The 20,442-nt window shown below is 34.8% G+C and overlaps 1 protein-coding gene and 4 pseudogenes across 1 annotated transcript; 4 read left to right on the top strand and 1 right to left on the bottom strand.

Annotated features, from left to right (window-relative positions):
- Window positions 1-521: 521 nt before the first annotated feature.
- On the top strand, window positions 522-3,241 carry LOC120130904 (annotated as a pseudogene).
- Window positions 3,242-3,863: 622 nt separating this feature from the next.
- On the top strand, window positions 3,864-5,355 carry LOC120130915 (annotated as a pseudogene).
- A 3,211-nt stretch (window positions 5,356-8,566) lies between these two features.
- On the top strand, window positions 8,567-13,496 carry LOC120130853 (annotated as a pseudogene).
- A 1,094-nt stretch (window positions 13,497-14,590) lies between these two features.
- On the top strand, window positions 14,591-15,975 carry LOC120130926 (annotated as a pseudogene).
- A 1,611-nt stretch (window positions 15,976-17,586) lies between these two features.
- LOC120130620 lies at window positions 17,587-19,247 on the bottom strand. The gene is made up of 5 exons (XM_039147829.1): window positions 19,064-19,247; window positions 18,902-18,974; window positions 18,433-18,484; window positions 18,247-18,316; window positions 17,587-17,685 (listed from the first exon to the last, which is right to left on the bottom strand). The coding sequence occupies exons 1-5, from the start codon at window positions 19,157-19,159 to the stop codon at window positions 17,602-17,604; spliced, it is 375 nt and encodes a 124-aa protein (XP_039003760.1). The 5' UTR covers window positions 19,160-19,247; the 3' UTR covers window positions 17,587-17,601.
- Between the last annotated feature and the right edge of the window lie 1,195 nt (window positions 19,248-20,442).

Raw genomic sequence — 20,442 nt, 5'->3', positions numbered from 1 at the left:
TATTGTTTGTTGGCGATGGGAATAACAGATTATATTGTTTTCTTCCTTGTTTTTCCCGGCTGAACAGCAACAAATATCAACTGGATAGGGCTTATCACCTTTCAGACATATCTCCACTCTCATAGTTTCTTGGAAAACTCGAAAAATAAATATATAAATCTCCAACGGAAAGTCTTTTCTAACCGTGGGCAATTCATCCTACTATTGATTTTTAAAATGGGTAAACTACATTATTAGTCATCTAACTATTATTATTTTTATATGTTGATCATTAAATTATTTTGTTTTTTGTAAATTTAGTCAAAACTTTTCAGGTAATTATATTTTAATCTTTTGTCGTTAGTTTTGATCCTTCATTTAACATATATGGTGATATAACCTAAAATTCAATATTTTTTTGTAATTTATCTTTAAAATTTTGAAGAGTAAAAATGTAAAATTAGCTCAAAGCCCAAAACTATCATTGGATTAAGAAAGGGATTGAAGGTCCAGTTTCTCCAAAAACCCATTAAACCCCAAAATCCGCGGTCTCATCGTCTCCGAGACAGCGAAGGAAAAATGGCTGACGACCAAGAAGAGCCACCTCTTGCTATTCGAATTGATCAAACTGCCGAGGAACCACCCCAGTGCGTTACGCAGCAACCTCAAGACGAAAACTTTTCAGTTGGGGTTACCGTCATCATTGGCTACCTCCGTGCTGGCAAATCCACAGTAATCAAGCCAACTCATCAAAACTTTTTATTTATTCCCTTGTTTTCACCTGATTATAGCTTAATTGTAACATTTAATTTTTTTGGGGGTGTTGTTTGCAGCTCGTTAATTATATATTAAATGCCCAACATGGGAAAAGGATAGCTGTGATTTTGAATGAGTTTGGTGAAGAGATTGGAGTTGAAAGGGCTATGATAAACGAAGGAGAAAGCGATGCCCTTGTTGAAGAATGGGTTGAGCTAGCTAATGGGTGTTTTTGTTGCACTGTTAAACATAGTTTGGTTCAACCGTTGGAACAGCTTGTTCAAATGAAGAAAAGGTATAAACTACCCCCACTTCACCTTTTGGTTAATAACAATGTTTGGGTTATTTTTTTTATATGATGACCTTTGATTTTTTATGTTATTAGGCTTGATCACATATTGTTAGAGACCACTGGGTTAGCCAACCCTGCTCCCCTGGTATCTGTTCTTTGGTTGGATGATCAACTGGAATCTTCAGTCAAGCTTGATTCCATAGTTACTGTAAGTAACTAAGCACATTTAGGGTCTCGGTTATAAATTCAATTGCTTTGATTAGGTTGTCTGTGAGTGGTATTTAGACTCCATATTGTCCTTTTCTTTCTGGACTTTTAGTGTCATCGACATCGTTCTCATTATCAATGTACTTATATGGTATTATGGCGAGTATTTATATAATATGCTGAATGTTGATTACTTGTTGAGGATGACGTGTAACTTTACACGGGTGAATTTGAGTACATTTTGTGAGTAACATAGACTGATTAGTGGAAACTGAGTGGTATCTGTTGCGTATTAGTTTGAGGTATTTTTTTGTATGTATGTTTTGCTCGTGCTACCTATATACACAACAGTCGATTGCTTATGTCTGATTAGATGTTGTGAAGCTTGAGTTATTGATAAGTTTTTATGTGCTGAAGAAAGATTACTTGAAAAAACCAACACTATGTCTTCTTGTCTCTAATTTTTTTTCCTGCTTGAGTAGGTTGTAGATGCTAAAAACCTGCATTTTCAGCTAAACAAGCATCGTGATTCTTCCTTGTTTCCTGAAGCATTTCTTCAAATTGCATATGCTGTACTTATGATCTCGTCTTATGTATTACATCCTATGGGAACCACCTTTGCTATTTGTCGGTTACTTACATAGGGTTTTAGGACTTGTATCTGCTAAACGTTTTGTACTTTCTTGTAGGATGTTGTGATTCTTAACAAGGTTAATTTGGTTTCTCAAGAGTCTGGAGGTTCTCTTGAGGAGCTGGAGAATGAGATCCGTAGCATAAACTCCCTTGCCAATATCGTTCGTTCAGTTCGGTGTGAAATAGACTTGTCACAAATCCTGAACCGATAGGCATATGACGCTACAGTTAGTCCTACAAAACTCAGTCATCGTAGTATACATTTTCTTAGAGCACACTGTCCTCTCTTCTAACTAATACTACGCATTTTGATTCCTCTGAGGGTCTAGCACGCCTCTCATTTGGAAGCCCTTTTAGAAGAAAGCAAATCTATATCTTCCAGAGATCTTCAAGATAGCAGTGTGTGCACATTATGCATTAGGCAGACAGAGGGTGTCGATCTACAAAAGGTATCTCCTTGACACAGTTTATCAGATTCATTCACTTATAAGTCGATGTACTTTAACGGTTCCCGAGAAGTCTGGTAATTAGACGGATGACTTGCAGCCATGTATCATGCTCACAAACACGAGGTTTCATTTGTTTGGTAGATGGCTGAGACAAGCCTATAGCTGGAGTGTAATTTTTCTTTTAATAATTTTACTGCATTTTGGTGGAGTCTATTTCTCAGTTTAAGCCTTAGTTGCTCAAATTCCAAAATTACAGTATCACTAAAAGTAACTCTTCATATTTTATGAGCTTCGTTAAGTACATAAGTGTAAGGTTCTTTGACATTCCATGTTATTATGTTTCTTCAAGTACATGAATACCGGTGAGAGGTTTAAACTTTTCCATAATTCCTGGTTTTACGTTGTAGGTTAGATTATGGATCGAGGAGATTCTTTGGGATAAAAAGTATGGCATGCATGTATATCGATGCAAAGGGGTTTTATGTATTCGAGACTCTAATCATCTACATACTTTGCAGGTAATCTTACATGCCATTTTTTTAGCTTCATTGAAAGTATTTTGCTTTTGGTACTATCAAATTCCTTTTACAAACCATCCGCTGTTCAACATTTCTACAGGCTGTAAGAGAGATATACGAGATTGTTCCGGCCTGCCAATGGAGAAACGAGGAAAAGAAGACGAACCAGATAGTTTTTATTGGTAATATACTCAGCTAAAGCCGATTACCTCCATGCTGAACTATTTTTTCTCCTTTGAAAAACTTATTTTACTAAATTATTGGGTTTTGCAGGTCATAATCTGGATGAAAACATACTCATCGATTCTTTTGGAGGCTGTTTATGCGAACTTAATCCGAGTCGCGCCGTTTGAGTTCTTGTGATGTACTACTATTGAATTTAGCTAGGACTATAATATAACAGCATGTATGTTACACAAATCAGTGGATTTTTGGCTCACTCAAGTTTTATCGAATAAGATATTGATCTTCATGCTTCTTCTGAATCTGATCATCCAATATAATTGGCATTTTGGAAACAATTGTTGTTCACGATACACTTGAATATTTTAAAAAATTGGGTAAATTACACAAATAGTTTTCTATTATAAGATATTCTTTTGTTATGTCTTCAATTATGGAGATTTATAAAATAGTCACCCGAATTAAGATATAAGCATAGTTTGTAGACATTTAAACATTGGTGGTACAAAAAGATTATCTTTTTGAGGGATGAGGATTGAATTGATACTCGAATTTATCTTCTTAATTTAAATTGATAAATGAATTTGATTTGTTAACGCAAATAAATTAAAAAATTATAAATGCTGATTTTAACCAGTAAATTAAACTCAGGTACCAATTAGAATCTTAGCTCTTGAATTGTTTTTAGCGAAGTTGCACTTTGCTTGTATAATGGAATCTAGTTTAAGTGTCTAATTGAAGCAATAAAAACTTAGGGTACCAAATTAAAAGTTGAAGGTAAATTTAGATACCAAAAATGTATATTTACCATATATATATATATATATATATACTTACACTTTCCCTTAATTCTTTCCTATCATAGACTTCTCTTCCCTCCCGCCCCCTTCCTCTCTCTGTGGCACCTGCGATTCAAATCTACGCTAAGGTAACATCTCCACCTCCTTAAATTATCAATTTGGAACTTTTCGTTTTTGCGTTGTTCTGATTTGTCACTAGTTTCATAAGTTTTTATTTTTTCTGTTTTTGTGTTTATATTTCGTTTTACCTTGATTCTGGGTTTGCTGAAAAACGATGTAGAACTTAGTTCTATCCGTTTAATCTCGGGTAATTGACTTGGCCTGTTTCTAATTGGATTATAATTTTCTTAAATCATGATTCCATGAAGGGAAGCTGATTTTGATTCAATTGAATGTAAAGAGTATTCATCTTTTAATCTGAAAATATTGAAGAATATTTACAGTTTTAGCTAGTCATATGAACAATCTTGACTTCTGAATAATTTGTTTTTATTGTTTGGGCAGCTAAGTTCTCAATAACCCAGTTTTTGTATTCAAGAGAAAATGGCATTGGTGGTAATTTGTGGACAGCCCTGCAGTGGGAAATCCACGGCTGCAAAATGTCTGGCTGAAGCTCTGAATGATTCGGAATGCAAACAGACGGTGAGGATCATTGATGAAGCTTTGTTTCATCTTGACCGCAATCAGAGTTATGCTAATATGCCGGCGGAGAAGAACTTGAGGGGAGTTCTCCGGTCTGATGTTGATAGATCTGTGTCCAAAGATAATATCATTATAGTTGATTCTTGAATAGTATCAAGGGTTACCGATATGAGCTATGGTGTTTGGCTCGCGCCGCGGGGATACGGTATTGTGTCGTTTATTGCAATGTTGAGGATATGCAGTGTAGGAAATGGAACGAGGACCGTAGGGAGAAAGGAGAGGCTGCATATAATGATGTCATATTTGAGGATTTAGTTAGAAGGTTCGAGAATCCGGATAGAAGAAACAGATGGGATTCACCTTTGTTCGAGTTGAGGCCTCAAATTGATGGCGTGGAGAAATCATGTGATGCCATTGCGGATGCAGTTTCTTATTTGACGAAAAAAGTGGACTCGAAATCACGCGATGTTAAGGTTTGCAACCGACAATCGCCACGCAAAATACACGGTTTTCAGATGCAAATTCTTTGTATGAGATGGACAAAGCTACACAGGAGGTGATTAATGTTATTGTGGAGGCACAATCCCAAGCCATTGGAGGACCACTTACTGCTATTTCTATCGGTCAGGGTTTACCAAGTATCGATATTTCCCGACCTATCGGATTGCCCGAGCTACGTAGACTACGGCGTACGTTCATCAAGTTAACGGGACAAACAAGTTTGAGTGGGCGACCTCCGCCTTCTGATGCTGACAGCGCTAAAGGATGTTCGTAGATTATCTGAATAGAGAACTAGGAACCATATAGGATCACCCCCTTCATCATTGTTGTCAAAGACTATTAATGTTTTGTTTTTTGTTGCTTTCTCTAATGAGCAGTTATTGATTCTCTTGGAATTATTGGACTTGGCATTGAGAGCCATGAAGGGGCCAGTTTACTTTACAGGATTCTGTTAATATGCTAAGTTGCAGGGTTTTGCTGATCGAGTTCCGATTATTGCAGTGGTGAACAGATGATTCTCCCATGTTATTCGGACTTAAGTGTGAGTGTAGGATGATAGTATGTATCTTACACTGGTATGGTGACCTTTTTAAGTTCATGTATTTGGAGAATCCTTAGAAGTTGCATCTCCGTATATATATATATATTGAACACTTACTTTAGAAGCGGATACTCAAGGGAAAATGAAGAGTCAAGACTTCTCATCCAGATGAGATGGGCACGGGTGGGGTGGGTCGAGTTTTAGGTCTACCTCGACCCTTGTCTGAAAGTTAATGCCCTCCACTCGACCTCTACCTGTCCCGACTTTAGAGAGTACTCCACATAAGATCGAATTTTAAAAAATATAACCTCATAAGATCGAATCAAGTCGGAATTTATTCGGGTCATGGAGTTAGTTTTCTGGTTCGTGAATAAAACCCACGTCGATTCATGGTGCATTGAAGTCATAAGTGTCCCAATACTGTAAAAGTGGAATCATCCCATCATCTTGAGTCCTTTTCTGCTATATGCTCTGCTTTTACTGACAGGAAAATGGAGTATAAATGGAACAGTTAACTTTTACCATGGATCATTGAATCCACAGGACTAATCTGCTGGAACAAAGGGAAATGTTTGCCTGTCTTAAAATTTTGAACTCGGGTGGGCTTTGAACCCTGGAAATTCATTTGTTGCTAATGGGGCCATGGCAGTGGGCACAGCTCATTCCCCGCTAATGCAACCCTGGATTCTAACACAATCCTCCGTATTGCATGGCATGCTAGATGGTAACTTTAAGGGTAAGCTACGGATTTAGTGCCTAAACTATCAATTTTTGTCGTTTAAGTAATAGAACTTTCAATTTTTTTTAAATCATACTTAACATTTAGTTTTTATTTCATTTTAGTACCCAATCGTTAAAAACTTAACGTGTTTAGTACATAAACTATCAATTTTGGTCCGTTTTAGTACCTAAACTTTTAATCTTTTCAAAACTTAACGTTTTTTGAACGGTGTATAAAAATGAAACAAGAACTAAAGTTTCTAAAGAGTATTTAAATGAAATAAAAATAAAACATTAGGTATGGTTTTGAAAATTTTGAAAGTTTAGGTGCTAGATACTAAACTCGTAATTTACCTTAACTTTAAACATAATTTCATTTTTTTAATATAACGGTAAAATTATATTTTAATCTCCATAAGAGAAATTTTAATTCAATTATGATCTTTAAAAAAGTTGGGTGAAGTACACTATAGGTCCTTAAACTATGTTTAAAATTTTATTCTGATCATTAATTTTTTAAGTTATAAAATAATCGTTGAATTTATCAAATTGTTACAAAATGATCATTGGGATGGTATGATAATTATAAAAGTTCGATATATTTATTGATTTTGTATAGCTTTTAAAAGTTTGATAACTAAAATGATCATTCAAGCACATTATTCCATGATTTTTGACATATTTTACTCATTTTTTTTTTACTTTCCCGTAAAAAACCTTTGACATTTTAAGGTGCTCCTCTTCGAGATAGAACTCAAGATCTCTTACAAGTAGAATAGTCTTTTTACAACCATGGTTAGTTTCTTAACTACGATAATGGTTATATAAATTCAATGATTAATTTATGATTTTTAAAAATGTAGCTGCTAAAATAATCATTTGAACATAAATCAGTGAGCTTTGCACTTTACTCTTTTTTATACTTCGTTTTTTTACTTTTTATTTTAAAATAATAACTTAAAAATTAAGATATTAACTAACTTTTAAAATTCAAAACTTAAACTAATTACTATTTGTTTAATGCACTCCTAACCATTATTTTGAAAATCGGATCGGACCGGTCAGTTCAACCGAGAATCGCTCTCTGGTCCGGTTTATTATACCCCGGTTGAATCGGTTCTAGTGAATAGCAAGGAACCGTTCGAACCGGCTTCGGACCGGATCGGACCGTGAACCGGTTCAACCTAAATTTTTTTATTTTTTATTTAATTTTTATTTAATTATTTAAATAATTATATCGTCGTCCGATTCTTACAACCGGTTAAATCAGTAAACTGGTAACACGGTCAGTTCGCTGATCGGTCCGGTTCTAACGAAACCTCTTCTTAATATTTTTGACGGCTAAATAAGGACCGTTGATTTTACTTGACTAGACGGAATAAAAGAACATGAGCCGCCCAATCAGTAACAGCATCATCACCACCTGTCATTCTGGTTTTTCTTTTTTCTCACGAGGGTAGCGTACATTTCAAAAAGAAACCAAACACACCCCACCATTTAATAATAAGGTCAAATTGCTGGTTATAGTCCCTCTTTTATTATAAAATTTGGAATCCAGTATATACATTTTAAACAAATAATTAAACCCCTAAACTTTTGTACCCAAATGAACTGTCAAACCAATAAATTAAATTAATCAAATCATTTGATCAATTTCTATTATAACAGTTTTAGTGAGATATTGCCATCGCTTATGATTATATCACAAAATTTTAAAAGTAAATTCTATATATACATATATATTAAAAGTTTGAAAATTTTCTAAAAAATAATAATTTTTAAAAAATTCTAAAGTTAATATAATATATATATATATATATATATATATATAGCAAGAGCTTCTAACACCATTAAGCAACTCTAAAGCAATTGTAAATACTAATTAAAATATGTTAATCTTATTAACAATCAATTGATTTAGTAGAACAATGTATTAAATCCTTTAAGTAATATTAAATATTTAAAATTTAACATTATGAATGAAATAAATTCGATTAAGATGATCATTTCATAATATACGTTTAGACTATTTGGTCAAAAGAAATTGATAGATAGATTAAAAATTAATAGTCAAATTTTAATGTTCTACATATGTCAAAAACTTTAAATCCGCAAAAATAATCTGACGTGTAATTCATTAATCTCCATATTTATATGAAAACTAAACTATTGAAATTAAATTTTAAATTTTAAATTTTAAAGATAATAGAGGGACCAAAACAAAATTTGACGAGCAATAAAACAAATAATAATAATAAAAGTTGGCAAACAGCCAATCATCATAAATCCAAGTTAAACAAATCATTTTCATGTTGCTAAATCATTTCTGCTCTCTGTTTGTCCATTTGCCTTTCAGATCTGATTATTTTATTAAAACTTCTGTTTGTTCAATCACTCTCTCCTCCATTTGTCAATTTCCAGATTTTGAATCTCCACCGGTAAGCTCCCACGTAAACCCTAATTGTTTCTTTTTTTGTATTTTAGTTTTCAGTGTTCGATTTACTTCGCTTGATTTTTAATGATCTTGATCTGTTATTGTTTCCTTTTTGAGACCCGACTTCCGTTTTATGGATTCTAAAAACGGAAAGTTTTGCATTTCCGTTTTCTTCCAATGATGTAAATTCCGTTGGAAAACTCGTGTTAGATTCAATAGCCATTTCATCTGCCAAATTCACCTTTAAAGAATTATGATTCCCTTATCTTTGAGTCCTCATTTTAGTGGATCATTTGCAGCTTCATGCGATTCGGTCACTTGCCGGAGACTGAGGGGTTGACATTACTCAAAATTGAGTTTCCGTTGGCTCTGTTTGGATTCTGGTAAAATATTTACGGCGGTACATTTTTGCTTTGCTTGGGATCAGGAGTTGTGTGATTCACTTCTGGAGGTGGAATCATTGATCCGTAATAAGGAATTGAAATTCAGCTTGGTTTTTGTGATTTTTTTATATATACTGGTTCTGGTGGATTTATAGTGAACTTTGGATTTTGTTCTATATTTTTCTCTGTTGGTTGTGATGGTTAGCTGGAGATTGCAGTTGGAGTGTAGAGTAGGGGATTTCGATGCTTGCTGGGCTTATCCATATTACTGTAACATATACAGAAGCCGTATTGTATGTGATGATAGTTATGGTTTTCGCTATTTTTGGAGATTTAACTAAAGGGGTTGGTGATTTTGTGGTTTTCCAGTCTTTTAACGTTTGAAATTTTGGACATGAGAAGCCCCTGGCTCAATAAACTGTGTGTAATTTTCGGTCCTAGACCACCTGTCAGCTGGTTGTTATTGTGCTTTGTCAGTGTGATTGCGCTGATTGCAGTCTTTGGGTCGTCTTCTTCTAATTCCTTTGACTCTGTATCTTCCACTCCGGTACCTGTGATCTATACAAACAATAGAAGGCTAAAGGAGCAAGCAGCAGTTGATTATTTTGAGTTGAGAACTATTGTGTCGGGAGCTAGTCGACAAAGGGAGCTTGGTCTTTGTAGCAAAGAAAGAGAAAATTATGTACCTTGTTACAATGTGACAGCAAATACGATATTAGGGTTTAAAGATGGAGAGGAGTTTGATCGGCATTGTGAAGTGTCTGGGCAAGAAAACTTGTGTTTAGTTCGTTCTCCAAAAGATTATAAGATCCCACTCCGTTGGCCTGCTGGTAGGGATGTGATATGGAGTGGAAATGTCAAGATAACAAAAGACCAATTCCTTTCTTCTGGAAGTATGACAAAAAGGTATTTATTAAATACATCTGGAGGCCCATATCAATTGTTTACAAACTTTACGTTTTACAGTTCACCAGTGTCTGGTTTTTTCAGCTGCTTATATTATTCTTTCATTGTTCTTTATGTTATCAAAAGCACCTTTCGGATTTACCTTATTAGTATTTTTGACGATTTTTGTAGAATCATGCTGTTAGAAGAGAATCAAATTGCTTTTCATCCCGAGGATGGCTTAATCTTTGATGGTGTCAAAGATTATTCTCGCCAGATTGCAGAGATGTTGGGACTGGGAAGTGACTCTGAATTTTTTCAAGCTGGTGTATGTCTTTTATTTCACTTTATCGTAATTTTCTACTACTTTTAGCATTATGGGGTACCTTGAGCTTTAGGATTATGATGTTTTGGAACAAGATTTTTCTGATATTTTAGCTTGTCCTGTTTAAAAATATAAAAGATATCGTATGGTCATTAAGGGGAACTAAAACTATCTGCACTGTATAGTGTTTAATGTCCTACTCTGATTACAGGTGCGCACTGTACTCGATATGGTTGTGGATTGGAAGTTTTGGAGCTCATTTAGTTTCACTCAATTTAATGACTCTCTGTATTGCCGCATATGAGGCAACTGGAAGTCAAGTTCAACTAGCTCTTGAGAGAGGTCTTCCAGCAATGATTGGCAATTTCATATCAAGACAACTGCCATACCCATCATTATCATATGACATGGTTCATTGTGCTCAGTGCGGTATTGTTTGGGACAAGAAAGGTACTTTCTCAGTTTAATAATAGGATTCAGTTATTCATTGATACTCTTCTCTTTTGCTTTCATTATTATTTGGGAAAATGGACTATGCCCCGATTCTTTTCCTACTATTTTTAGTGATAATCATTATGTCATGTTTCATTATAGAAATTTGTTGAAAGTGCATGACTTTATGCATGAAATGTATACGAGCGCTGAAAATTCATCCTCAAGTAGCTGCCCTATTCTGAAATTAAGTATGTTTTGCTGTCAACCTATGACTTTTTAAACAGAGGGGATGTTCCTTATGGAGATGGATCGGTTACTCAAGCCTGGAGGTTATTTTGTTTTAACCTCACCGACTAGTAACCCGCGTGGAAGTTCAACCAGTATGAAGAAACGAAACATGTTAACGCCACTGGAACAATTTACGGAGAAAATTTGTTGGAGTCTTATTGCTCAGCAGGATGATACTTTCATCTGGCAGAAAACTGTTGATGCACATTGCTATTCTTCTAAGTGAGTAGACATTTATAATTTTTGCTCTTCTGCTGGTAAATCTTAGTTAAATTGCATAATGGAACTGGCTTCTGATTTCATAAAATGGTTTTTAGGTTGTGTTATACCTTTTTGCTTTGAATTAGTTGTATTTGGTTTGCTTACTCTTGTTTTTCTAACTTCTATTTCTTGAATATAGCTGGAAGAATGATGTACCCCTCTGCAAAGAAGGATATGATGCACCCTATTATCGGGCCTTGGTGCCATGTATTACTGGAACTTCCAGCAAACGCTGGATTCCTATTCAGAACAGGTCCTCTAGCTTAGATTTGAGCTCACCGGAGCTTGAAATTCATGGAAAGTTTTGTTCCAACTCAATTTTTCTCCCTGCACATGCTTTTTAATGTTGCTATTGGGCTGCAATACGCTGTAGTTTATGTAGTAGATGGTTTAGTTGGCTAGCATATTGATATAATTTAATCTTTGCAGGAGTCAGTCAGGAGGATTTCTTTGAAGACTTGCAAGTTTGGAAATTAGCTTTAAAAAACCATTGGTCATTGCTTACACCATTGATTTTCTCTGACCATCCCAAGAGGCCGGGAGATGAAGATCCTTTGCCTCCATTTAATATGGTACGCAATGTGATGGACATGAATGCTCATTATGGGGGCTTGAATGCTGCATTACTGGAGGAAAAGAAAATGGTGTGGGTGATGAATGTGGTGCCTGTTAGGGCACGCAATACACTTCCTCTCATTCTTGACCGAGGTTTCCTTGGTGTTTTGCACGACTGGTTCGTTTTTTACAACTTCAACGCAATATGTTTAATTTGAGTTTTAACATCCTTGTTTGGGAATAAATATCTTCACAAGTTTTTAACTGGTCGTACTTTTTTTGTGTTCCCAGATTAAGATAACATTTAATTTTTGGATCATAAAGATTCTGTTAAAAATTAAAATAGTTTGCTTTAATTCAGATTCGTTCTTAAAATTGAATACTGTTGCCTATAATTTTTCTGTATCTACCTTGAGTTGTTAAATTATAAGTGGCTTATTTGCTTAAATCAATGGTGCAAGTAAATACATGATTGCTATTTTTGAATAAAATTTACATTTGGAGTCTGTATGTACAGTTTTCTCTCTTTGAGATCAAGTTGAACATTGAAATATTCTTTTCAAGCTTGCTCATTTCTGATATATATTTTGAATGCTGAAAAAACATTTTTATCTTTTGTATCTGGTGCTGTACAGGTGCGAACCCTTCCCAACATATCCTCGAACGTATGACATGCTTCATGCAGATGGATTTTTCTCACTGCTTACTTCAGAGAGGTGTGGTTTGATGGAATTATTTATAGAGATGGATCGAATTCTTCGTCCCGAGGTACTTTTTCAGAGTTTGTGCTTGAAATATAGCATCCTAATTCTCCTGAATAATCCCCCTACAAAAAGAATTTGGTTTTTTAATGAATGCCCTAGAATGTGCTGTATTAATTAATTGTTTCTGAAATAGTTATTGCCTACTTGTGCAACCGAATATTAGAAGTTATAATTATTCATAATCAGAGCTTGTGTTTTTTCAGGGCTGGGTTGTGCTCTCTGATAAATTAGGAGTTATAGAGTTGGCGCGTTCACATGCTACACAATTACGATGGGATGCAAGGGTGATCGACCTTCAGAACGGTAGTGATCAGCGCCTACTTGTTTGTCAGAAACCATTCCTGAAGAAATGATTGGTTGAGCACCGAAAGGTCTCAAGCCTGCAGATTGTAAACTTTTCTTGATCTGGTAAGCTTCCAATTAATCCGCCAAAAAAAATCACTCCCATGCACAATTTGTGAGAACCTCTAATTGATTTCTCATATTGGAACTGGATTGACTTTGGTTTTTATATCCACGTAGTAAGTGACCTCGGTAAACAAAACTCTAACCGGATTTTATGCCATGAATTCTTTCAAGGTTTTGTTGGTATATGTGATAATGTTTACAAACCGGTTTTTAGGCTTTCACACTTACAGAAGTTGCACCCCACGTGAAGTTAGCTAGCATCATTTGTGTAGAGATTATATTTAGGCATCATGTCTTAGAACTGATGATGTAGCTGTTTTGGCAGAGGATGAACTGTCTGTGGCATGACAACCCGAGCTATGCTCCGGAGTTTCAAGCTGTTCGATGTTAATGACCAAAGGAGCATGGTGGAGGATTGTAGATTAGTTTAGAAACGAGTTTTGCTGCAAAAGTAACCGTGATTCGTTTTCTTTGCCAAGGTATATGTAGCCAATTCATTCATCCACATTATTTTTTCGCCTCGGTCTTAATTTTGAGTTTTTTATCTCTTTATTATTTCGATATCGAACTCCTTGTATCGAACCATCAATTTTATTGCTGTGCAATGGCCATGAAATGTGGTAATTACAAATAGATTAAGCCATCTAATCTCTACTGGATCTGCGAGGTTCATGCCTTAAAGCTTGAGCCATTGTTCCTCATTTTTCTTATCAGAAATTCTTTTTGATGCATATGAGTTGGGTTGTAGTTCGACTTTTGAAAAGTATAGTGCAAAAAATGATTTTGAAAAGTATTATTAGATTTATTTAAATCTGAAAATAATTATATTTTGGAGTTGCAGTGAATCCAACCCTGTGCCTGTAGCATGCAAAGCAAGTGCTCAACCCCTCTGTTGCCTCAACAACACTTTGCAAGTAAATTTGGGTAATTCAAATAGCACTTTCCCATATTTTCTCATATGAAAAGTGTTTTAGCATTTAGAAAACAGTTTTCAAATCCAAATAAATTAACAGCGTATAAGATTCAAGTTCCATCAACTCACCAAGTAATAAATAGGAAACAAATAGCTTATAAATAGTCATTGATCTCAATAATAGAATATTATCTTAAAAAAAGACGGATATAATTCTATCATATCAATAAATTATGATTATATAATATTCAGAAAATGAATATTGAGAAAATCAGGATTTAAGAAAGAGATTATAAAATTTTATGTTCGATCAAATTTAAAAAAGAAATTAAATATTAAAGATTTTTTTAAATTATGATCAATTTGATATAATTGTAAATTTTAAAGTCTAAAATTATTATTGTAGTGTATTTTATAATTATTTTTATCAAATCAAACCATACTATTTTAAAAAAAATAATTAAATGATAAAATATATATAAAAATAGTTAAATTGCAACATAATAAATTTATCCTAATTTTTATAAAGGAAGAGAAATGTTAAATTTGAAATGTCAGCATCTTAGTCCGAATAGAAAGGAATTGAACAAGTCCTGGTAAGTTAAAAAAGAACAAAAAAAACGAATGGCGCGCTTCGCCTTTCAAGGCTTCCCCCTCAACCTTTGATCCACCCTGTGACTCTCTTCTATAAGTTATCATCTTTCCCCTTTCCTCTCTCCCATTCCGCCATTTTACTTTCTGGGCTGTTTCCCTTTTTGAAAAAGCCACACACTGTTCTATCTGTTCTTCCTCTCGTTCTCAACAATGTCCACTCCAGAGAAAGAGAGAGAAACTCATGTTTACTTGGCCAAACTCGCCGAACAAGCCGAGCGTTACGAAGGTAATGCAAAACCAACGATGGGTTTTCAATTTCTTTCGAGGTTGAACAAGCTTTGACGATTTAAGTTTGAATTTTTCTCTTCCGTGTTTTTGGTTTCTGGGTGTGAGGCAGAAATGGTGGAGAGTATGAAAAAAGTGGCAAAACTCAACTGCGAACTCACCGTGGAAGAGAGGAACCTGCTTTCTGTGGGGTACAAGAACGTCATCGGTGCACGGAGAGCTTCGTGGCGGATCATGTCTTCCATCGAACAGAAGAGGAATCCAAAGGGAACGAAGAGAATGTTAAGCTGATCAAAGGGAACCGTCGAAAAGTAGAAGAAGAGCTTTCCAATATTTGCACTGACATTTTGAGCATCATCGATAAGCATCTCATCCCTTCTTCCTCCTCGGGTGAAGCCACTGTTTTTTACTACAAGATGTAAGTTATGTTTACCCTCTACGGATGGATTTAAATCTCTCTCCATGGTCGTATATTGATTCCAAGCTGCCATTGAAGTAATGTTACCTGAAATGCAGATCGATTTGGTACAAACTACGAAGAACGAACGAACACTAGAATGCAATTTGTTAATTTATAAAGCATTATTCACTACTAGTATTCTCCGGCTGAGAACTTGTATGCTGCCGGCAGGGATGTACATATGATTTTATGACATTAGAGGTGTGAAATTAAGAATTTATATTAAAAATTCAGTGGTGCGAAATCAGATTATGAATAGAATTTAGAAACTACCGAGAATTTGAAATTTCTTGGGTGTCTGACCGAACTCCAGCACCTCTCAGTCCATCCCTGGCTACCGAGATTGTTAGTTTTATCGAATTAGATAACTAGTGTTCTCTGATTGCAAACTTACGTAGCAAGTAATTGAATTCAGGAAAGGTGATTACTACCGGTATGTTGCCGAGTTCAAGACAGATCAAGAGAGGAAAGAAGCTGCTGAGCAGTCATTGAAAGGTTATGAGGTAAGTTAATGTTTACCCTTTTATCATTTATAACAAAAAGATCCCATAATTTGATCATAGTGTTCTTCACTTACTGCAGACGCCTAATTTGCCTTTTTTTTTCCAATTTGTTAGGCTGCTTCTGCTGCTGCAAACACTAATCTTCCTTCAACTCATCCAATTCGTCTCGGCCTCGCCCTTAACTTTTCTGTGTTTTACTATAGATAATGAATTCACCTGAGAGGTATATGCTCTATATCTGTTATAGTAATTAGTTGAATGGTCTAATTGGTTGGGGAGCTTGCAGGGCCTGTCATTTGGCTAAGCAAGCTTTGATGAAGCCATTTCCGAATTGGACACTTTGAGTGAGGAGTCATATAAGGATAGCACCCTCATTATGCAGCTTCTAAGAGACAATCTCACTCTCTGGACTTCTGATTTGCCTGAGATGAGGTATTCTATTTAAAAATTTTGAATATATTATATCAAGTATATGAACTTTGGGAAGCATTGTCTTAGACATTTTATGAATTTGATGCAGGTGAAGACGGCGCAAAAGGTGAAGATGCTAAATCCTCAGCATCCAAATCGGAGGCAAAGGCCGAGGTAAGGCTTACCAGATGCCATGGTTTCATCTTCTTTTATTTTCTGGTTTAACAGCAGTAGATGCCCTCAAATTATGACTGAATTCTGCATTAGTCCCTAAACTTCGAAACATGCTAATTGAGTCCACAGGGTATATATGATGTGGTACACTAAATGTTAACTTGGATATATGACGTGGGGCATGTTTCAAACACATTGATCAAAATTTTGAGCATGAATTGGTTTTTGCAGAAAAATTGATGGAGAGAATCTGAGAGGCCTGAATTTGTGGGGGGGGGGGGGCAAATTCAATGTGTTTTCAAGTGCTCTTTGCCTGTATTGGCTTCTTATGAACCTTTATTACAATAGGATTGGATCAGCCAGTTTAGCCCATTTTACAATGCTAAACCATCATTTTGCAGTACTGCCAAAAACCAGATGATGAAGTTTGATCAATTGATCCAAACCATGTCTTTAAGTTCACCTTTTGTCTTCATTTTTCTTTTTTGCTTTAATTTAATGTTCTCTATCTAATATGAAGTTACTTGTTGAAACTTGAAACTATGAATATTTTTTTGCTTTATATTGTTTCCTTTTGGTTACATTTTGTCTCATCTTATAAGCTTCTATTTTCGAAAACGTAGGGTCGTCAATTAACGGATAAAAGCATTATTTAATCTCTTAATTTTATAATTTTTCTAATTTAATACTTTTGTTCATAGATAATTCTCCATCTTCTGACATTAATCGCTCACACTCTTGACATTTTGGTGCTTGAACATGAGACCTCAATGAATAACAATAATTCTTTTACCATTGAGTTCTAAAAGCATTATTTAAATCTTAATTTATAATTTCTAATTTAATACTTTGTTCATAGATAATTCTCCATCTTCTGACATTAATCGCTCACACCCTTGACATTTTGGTGCTTGACATGACCTCAATGAATAACAATAATTCTTTTTACCATTGAGTTCTCTTGGTTCGTGCAAAAGCAATATACAGGAAACTTATTAAAAAAAGTCATCTCGTAACGAGTCTCTGTAATTTCAATTCAAATTAGTCAATCAATTGGTCAAATACCAAAAAAAATATAGCATGTCCTTTAGAAATTTACTTAAAAAGGGGAAATTCTAAGGAACAAGAAGCTGTCAACAAACAAATCACTTTCCATCAAAATCGCAAACTAATATTTACAATAATATTGTGCAACGTGATCAAGGAACATTATGAGTTCACAGTTGGATATCATCAGATCTCAAGTAAGAAAAAACAAATCTAGTGTAGATATTTGCATGCCCCAAATCCCCCAAAAGAGATTTAGGGTTCTTCCTGACAAAATAGCTTTGTGGCAAGCAAATCTTCCTCGTGATTTAGGATATCAATCTCTTCATCATCTGGTTTCTGAAATTTACAAAAAAAAAAAAAAAATTAGCTCAGGAATACTACCTTTCAAGATAACCAAAAAGCAGTAGCACCATTTAGGGTTTATAGTGTCCAATTTTCAGCAGGTACTATCCTTTTATATTACCTGGACCGAGGGTGGTGTGGACATGGATATGACATGGACTAAGTTGTCATATATTTCGATGTTTGTGATCTATTCATAAGTGCATGAAATAGATGGGTACTTTTAAAAAAATGAAGAGTATGGGCAGCAAAGATTTGCTCATCTAAGAGTATACGATACAGCTATCGATTTCTTATGTTGAAAATGGAAACAAAGAATCATTTGCAACAACTTTTTCTGTTTCCAATCCATCATCACCATGTGAACCAGATTGACTTGCAAGTCTCCCTATCCAACCACAATGGGTGAACGCATAGAATTCAAGCCAGCCATTTATCATTTTTTGTCTATTTATACAGACATGGAAACATCCAAGACAGTATTCAATGCAAAAATTCATCTTCAATGGAATATCAAAGTATTAACCGAAACGAAAAAAAATTGAACAAGGTTACCAGCACTTCTAAGTTGTAGAAACGATCAAGCAATTGCAAAACCTCATCTGGAGAAAATTGCCGGTCAAGGCTGCGACAACATTTAGCAAACGATAAGAGAATGCAAAAGAAACAATGACCCACCACAACACTGGGATCAGAAGAGGGTATCGATACGGAGCACGAAGAACAGGAGGTGGAACAAACCTTTTCTGCAGGAATTCCATCAGACCATAGAGTACAAAGTGGCGATGCATGCCTGCAGGGAAGTAAATTCGATTCGAAGTAATGCTTTCAAACACTGTTGAAGACCAAATCAAGCCTAATTGTTTTACCATAACATGTGCATGAACTGCTAGATGCACTGATTTCTTTACCATATATAAGTTATTTCAGCAAGCTCAAAGGATTCAAAGCTTCAAATTGATCCATAAACAATAAACATGAAAATGCACCATTAGATTCTAAAACTACCAAAACAACACACAATATAAAGCAACCTTTCACTGCAAATACCAGCACAAAAGGCATTTATTAAATTGCCAACTGAAAATATAGCTTTACCATTTCTCGCCACAGCAGTGAGAAAAATCAAAGGAATCAAAGTGATTCAAATTTCCAATAATATTACTTCTCTCTCTCTCTCTCTCTATATATATATTATATATATATATACCTCGTAATTTGACGGGAGGATAAATTTCAAGTGCTTCCAATAGCCTCAACTCCAATTCTACCTCCTGTTGCTCCTGTTAAATCAACAAAAAAAAAATAAATAAAATCAACGAAAACAATTAATAATTATATAAAACGGAGAAAGACGAACGCCGGCGAAGAACTTAGGAAGAGAAGAGGCGGAGGACGGCGGAGCTTTGCAAGGGGAATGTACGGAAACGCCATCTTGTTCATCTTCTTTGTCTTTTCCACCCTCCATCACCTCTTAAATTATTCCTTTCTGCAGTCGTAGAAACTGAAACCACTCTCTAGTAGGTGAAATTATTTCCAACTTTTTTTTCAGATTAAACTTGGACTTTGAAAAACTAATTAACTATCTTTTTCAGATTCTTCTTGGGCTGGATCTCATATGTATTCCATGGATGAAAAACACTTTGGGCTGCCATCCAAGGCCTATACCCATAGTACAATAAAAAGAATTGGGTAAATTTCAGTTTAGCGCCTAAACTATAGTTTTATCCGTTTTAGTACCTAAACTTTTAATTTTTCAAAACCACCCAAGGTTTTGTTTTTGTTTCATTTTAGTACATTCGTTAAAAATTTAATGTTAAGTTTCGAAAAGATTGAAAATTTAAGTACTAAACCTGATCAAAACTAATAGTTTAGGTACTAAACACGTTTAGTTTTTAACAGCGAGTACTAAAATGAAATGAAAACTAAACGTTAGACATGATTTTGTAAAAATTAAAAGTCTAGATACTAAAACGGATCAATAATGCATAGTTTACCCCAAAAAAAAACCTAAAGTTAAACTTTAAACCCATCTTTTTAAGGGTTATAAATCGGATATATAGAACAAAGCAATAAAGGGAATTAGCTGTACGATTAGTGGGTACAGCTTAATTTGGCCAACTTTTTCACTACAACCCGAGCTATGTTTTGTCATTATTTTTGGACACGAAAAGTTGGGAAATAATGCACAAATATTACTTTTGAGAATATCATCACATGCTTTGACGTCTCTTAACATTTCGTATACATAATAAAAAAAATTGTATAGTTAATATCAAGATTAAACCGCATTGATAGTTCGAGTTGACTCGAATAACTACAAATTAAAAAAAATTATTTTTAAATCTAGTCAAGTATTAATTACCCCTCTAAGGTATAGGGTAGAAAGTGTGTAACAATGAGGTGGTTCAATTATTCCATTTTGAAACGAGTAAGGAATCTCAATACCCCCGATCAACACCTTTATAGACCCATTAAAAGGTGGCCTAAAAGCCACCAACTCTATTTCCATACAAATACTTCTTCCATTCCCCTTTTCCCCACACAGTCTTGTTCTTCATCTTCTTTCTCTAACATATACACCACTCTAGCATATATATAATGCATTTGCTACTTTAGCTAACTTGAAAGTAGCAAAAGTTAATGAGTCATGAGTGGCAATTGAAATTAGAGTAAATTATGTATTTAGTACATGTAGACACCCATTTGTGTCTGGGTCTACAAAAATATTATTAAATTATTATTAATAAT

Source organism: Hibiscus syriacus, unplaced genomic scaffold (genome assembly GCF_006381635.1).
Source record: "Hibiscus syriacus cultivar Baekdansim isolate YM2019G1 unplaced genomic scaffold, ASM638163v2 tig00001674_pilon, whole genome shotgun sequence".
Classification (NCBI taxonomy): Eukaryota; Viridiplantae; Streptophyta; class Magnoliopsida; order Malvales; family Malvaceae; genus Hibiscus; species Hibiscus syriacus.
The sequence above is the reverse complement of the archived record's forward strand: the minus strand, read 5'-3'. Positions and strand labels throughout refer to the sequence as shown.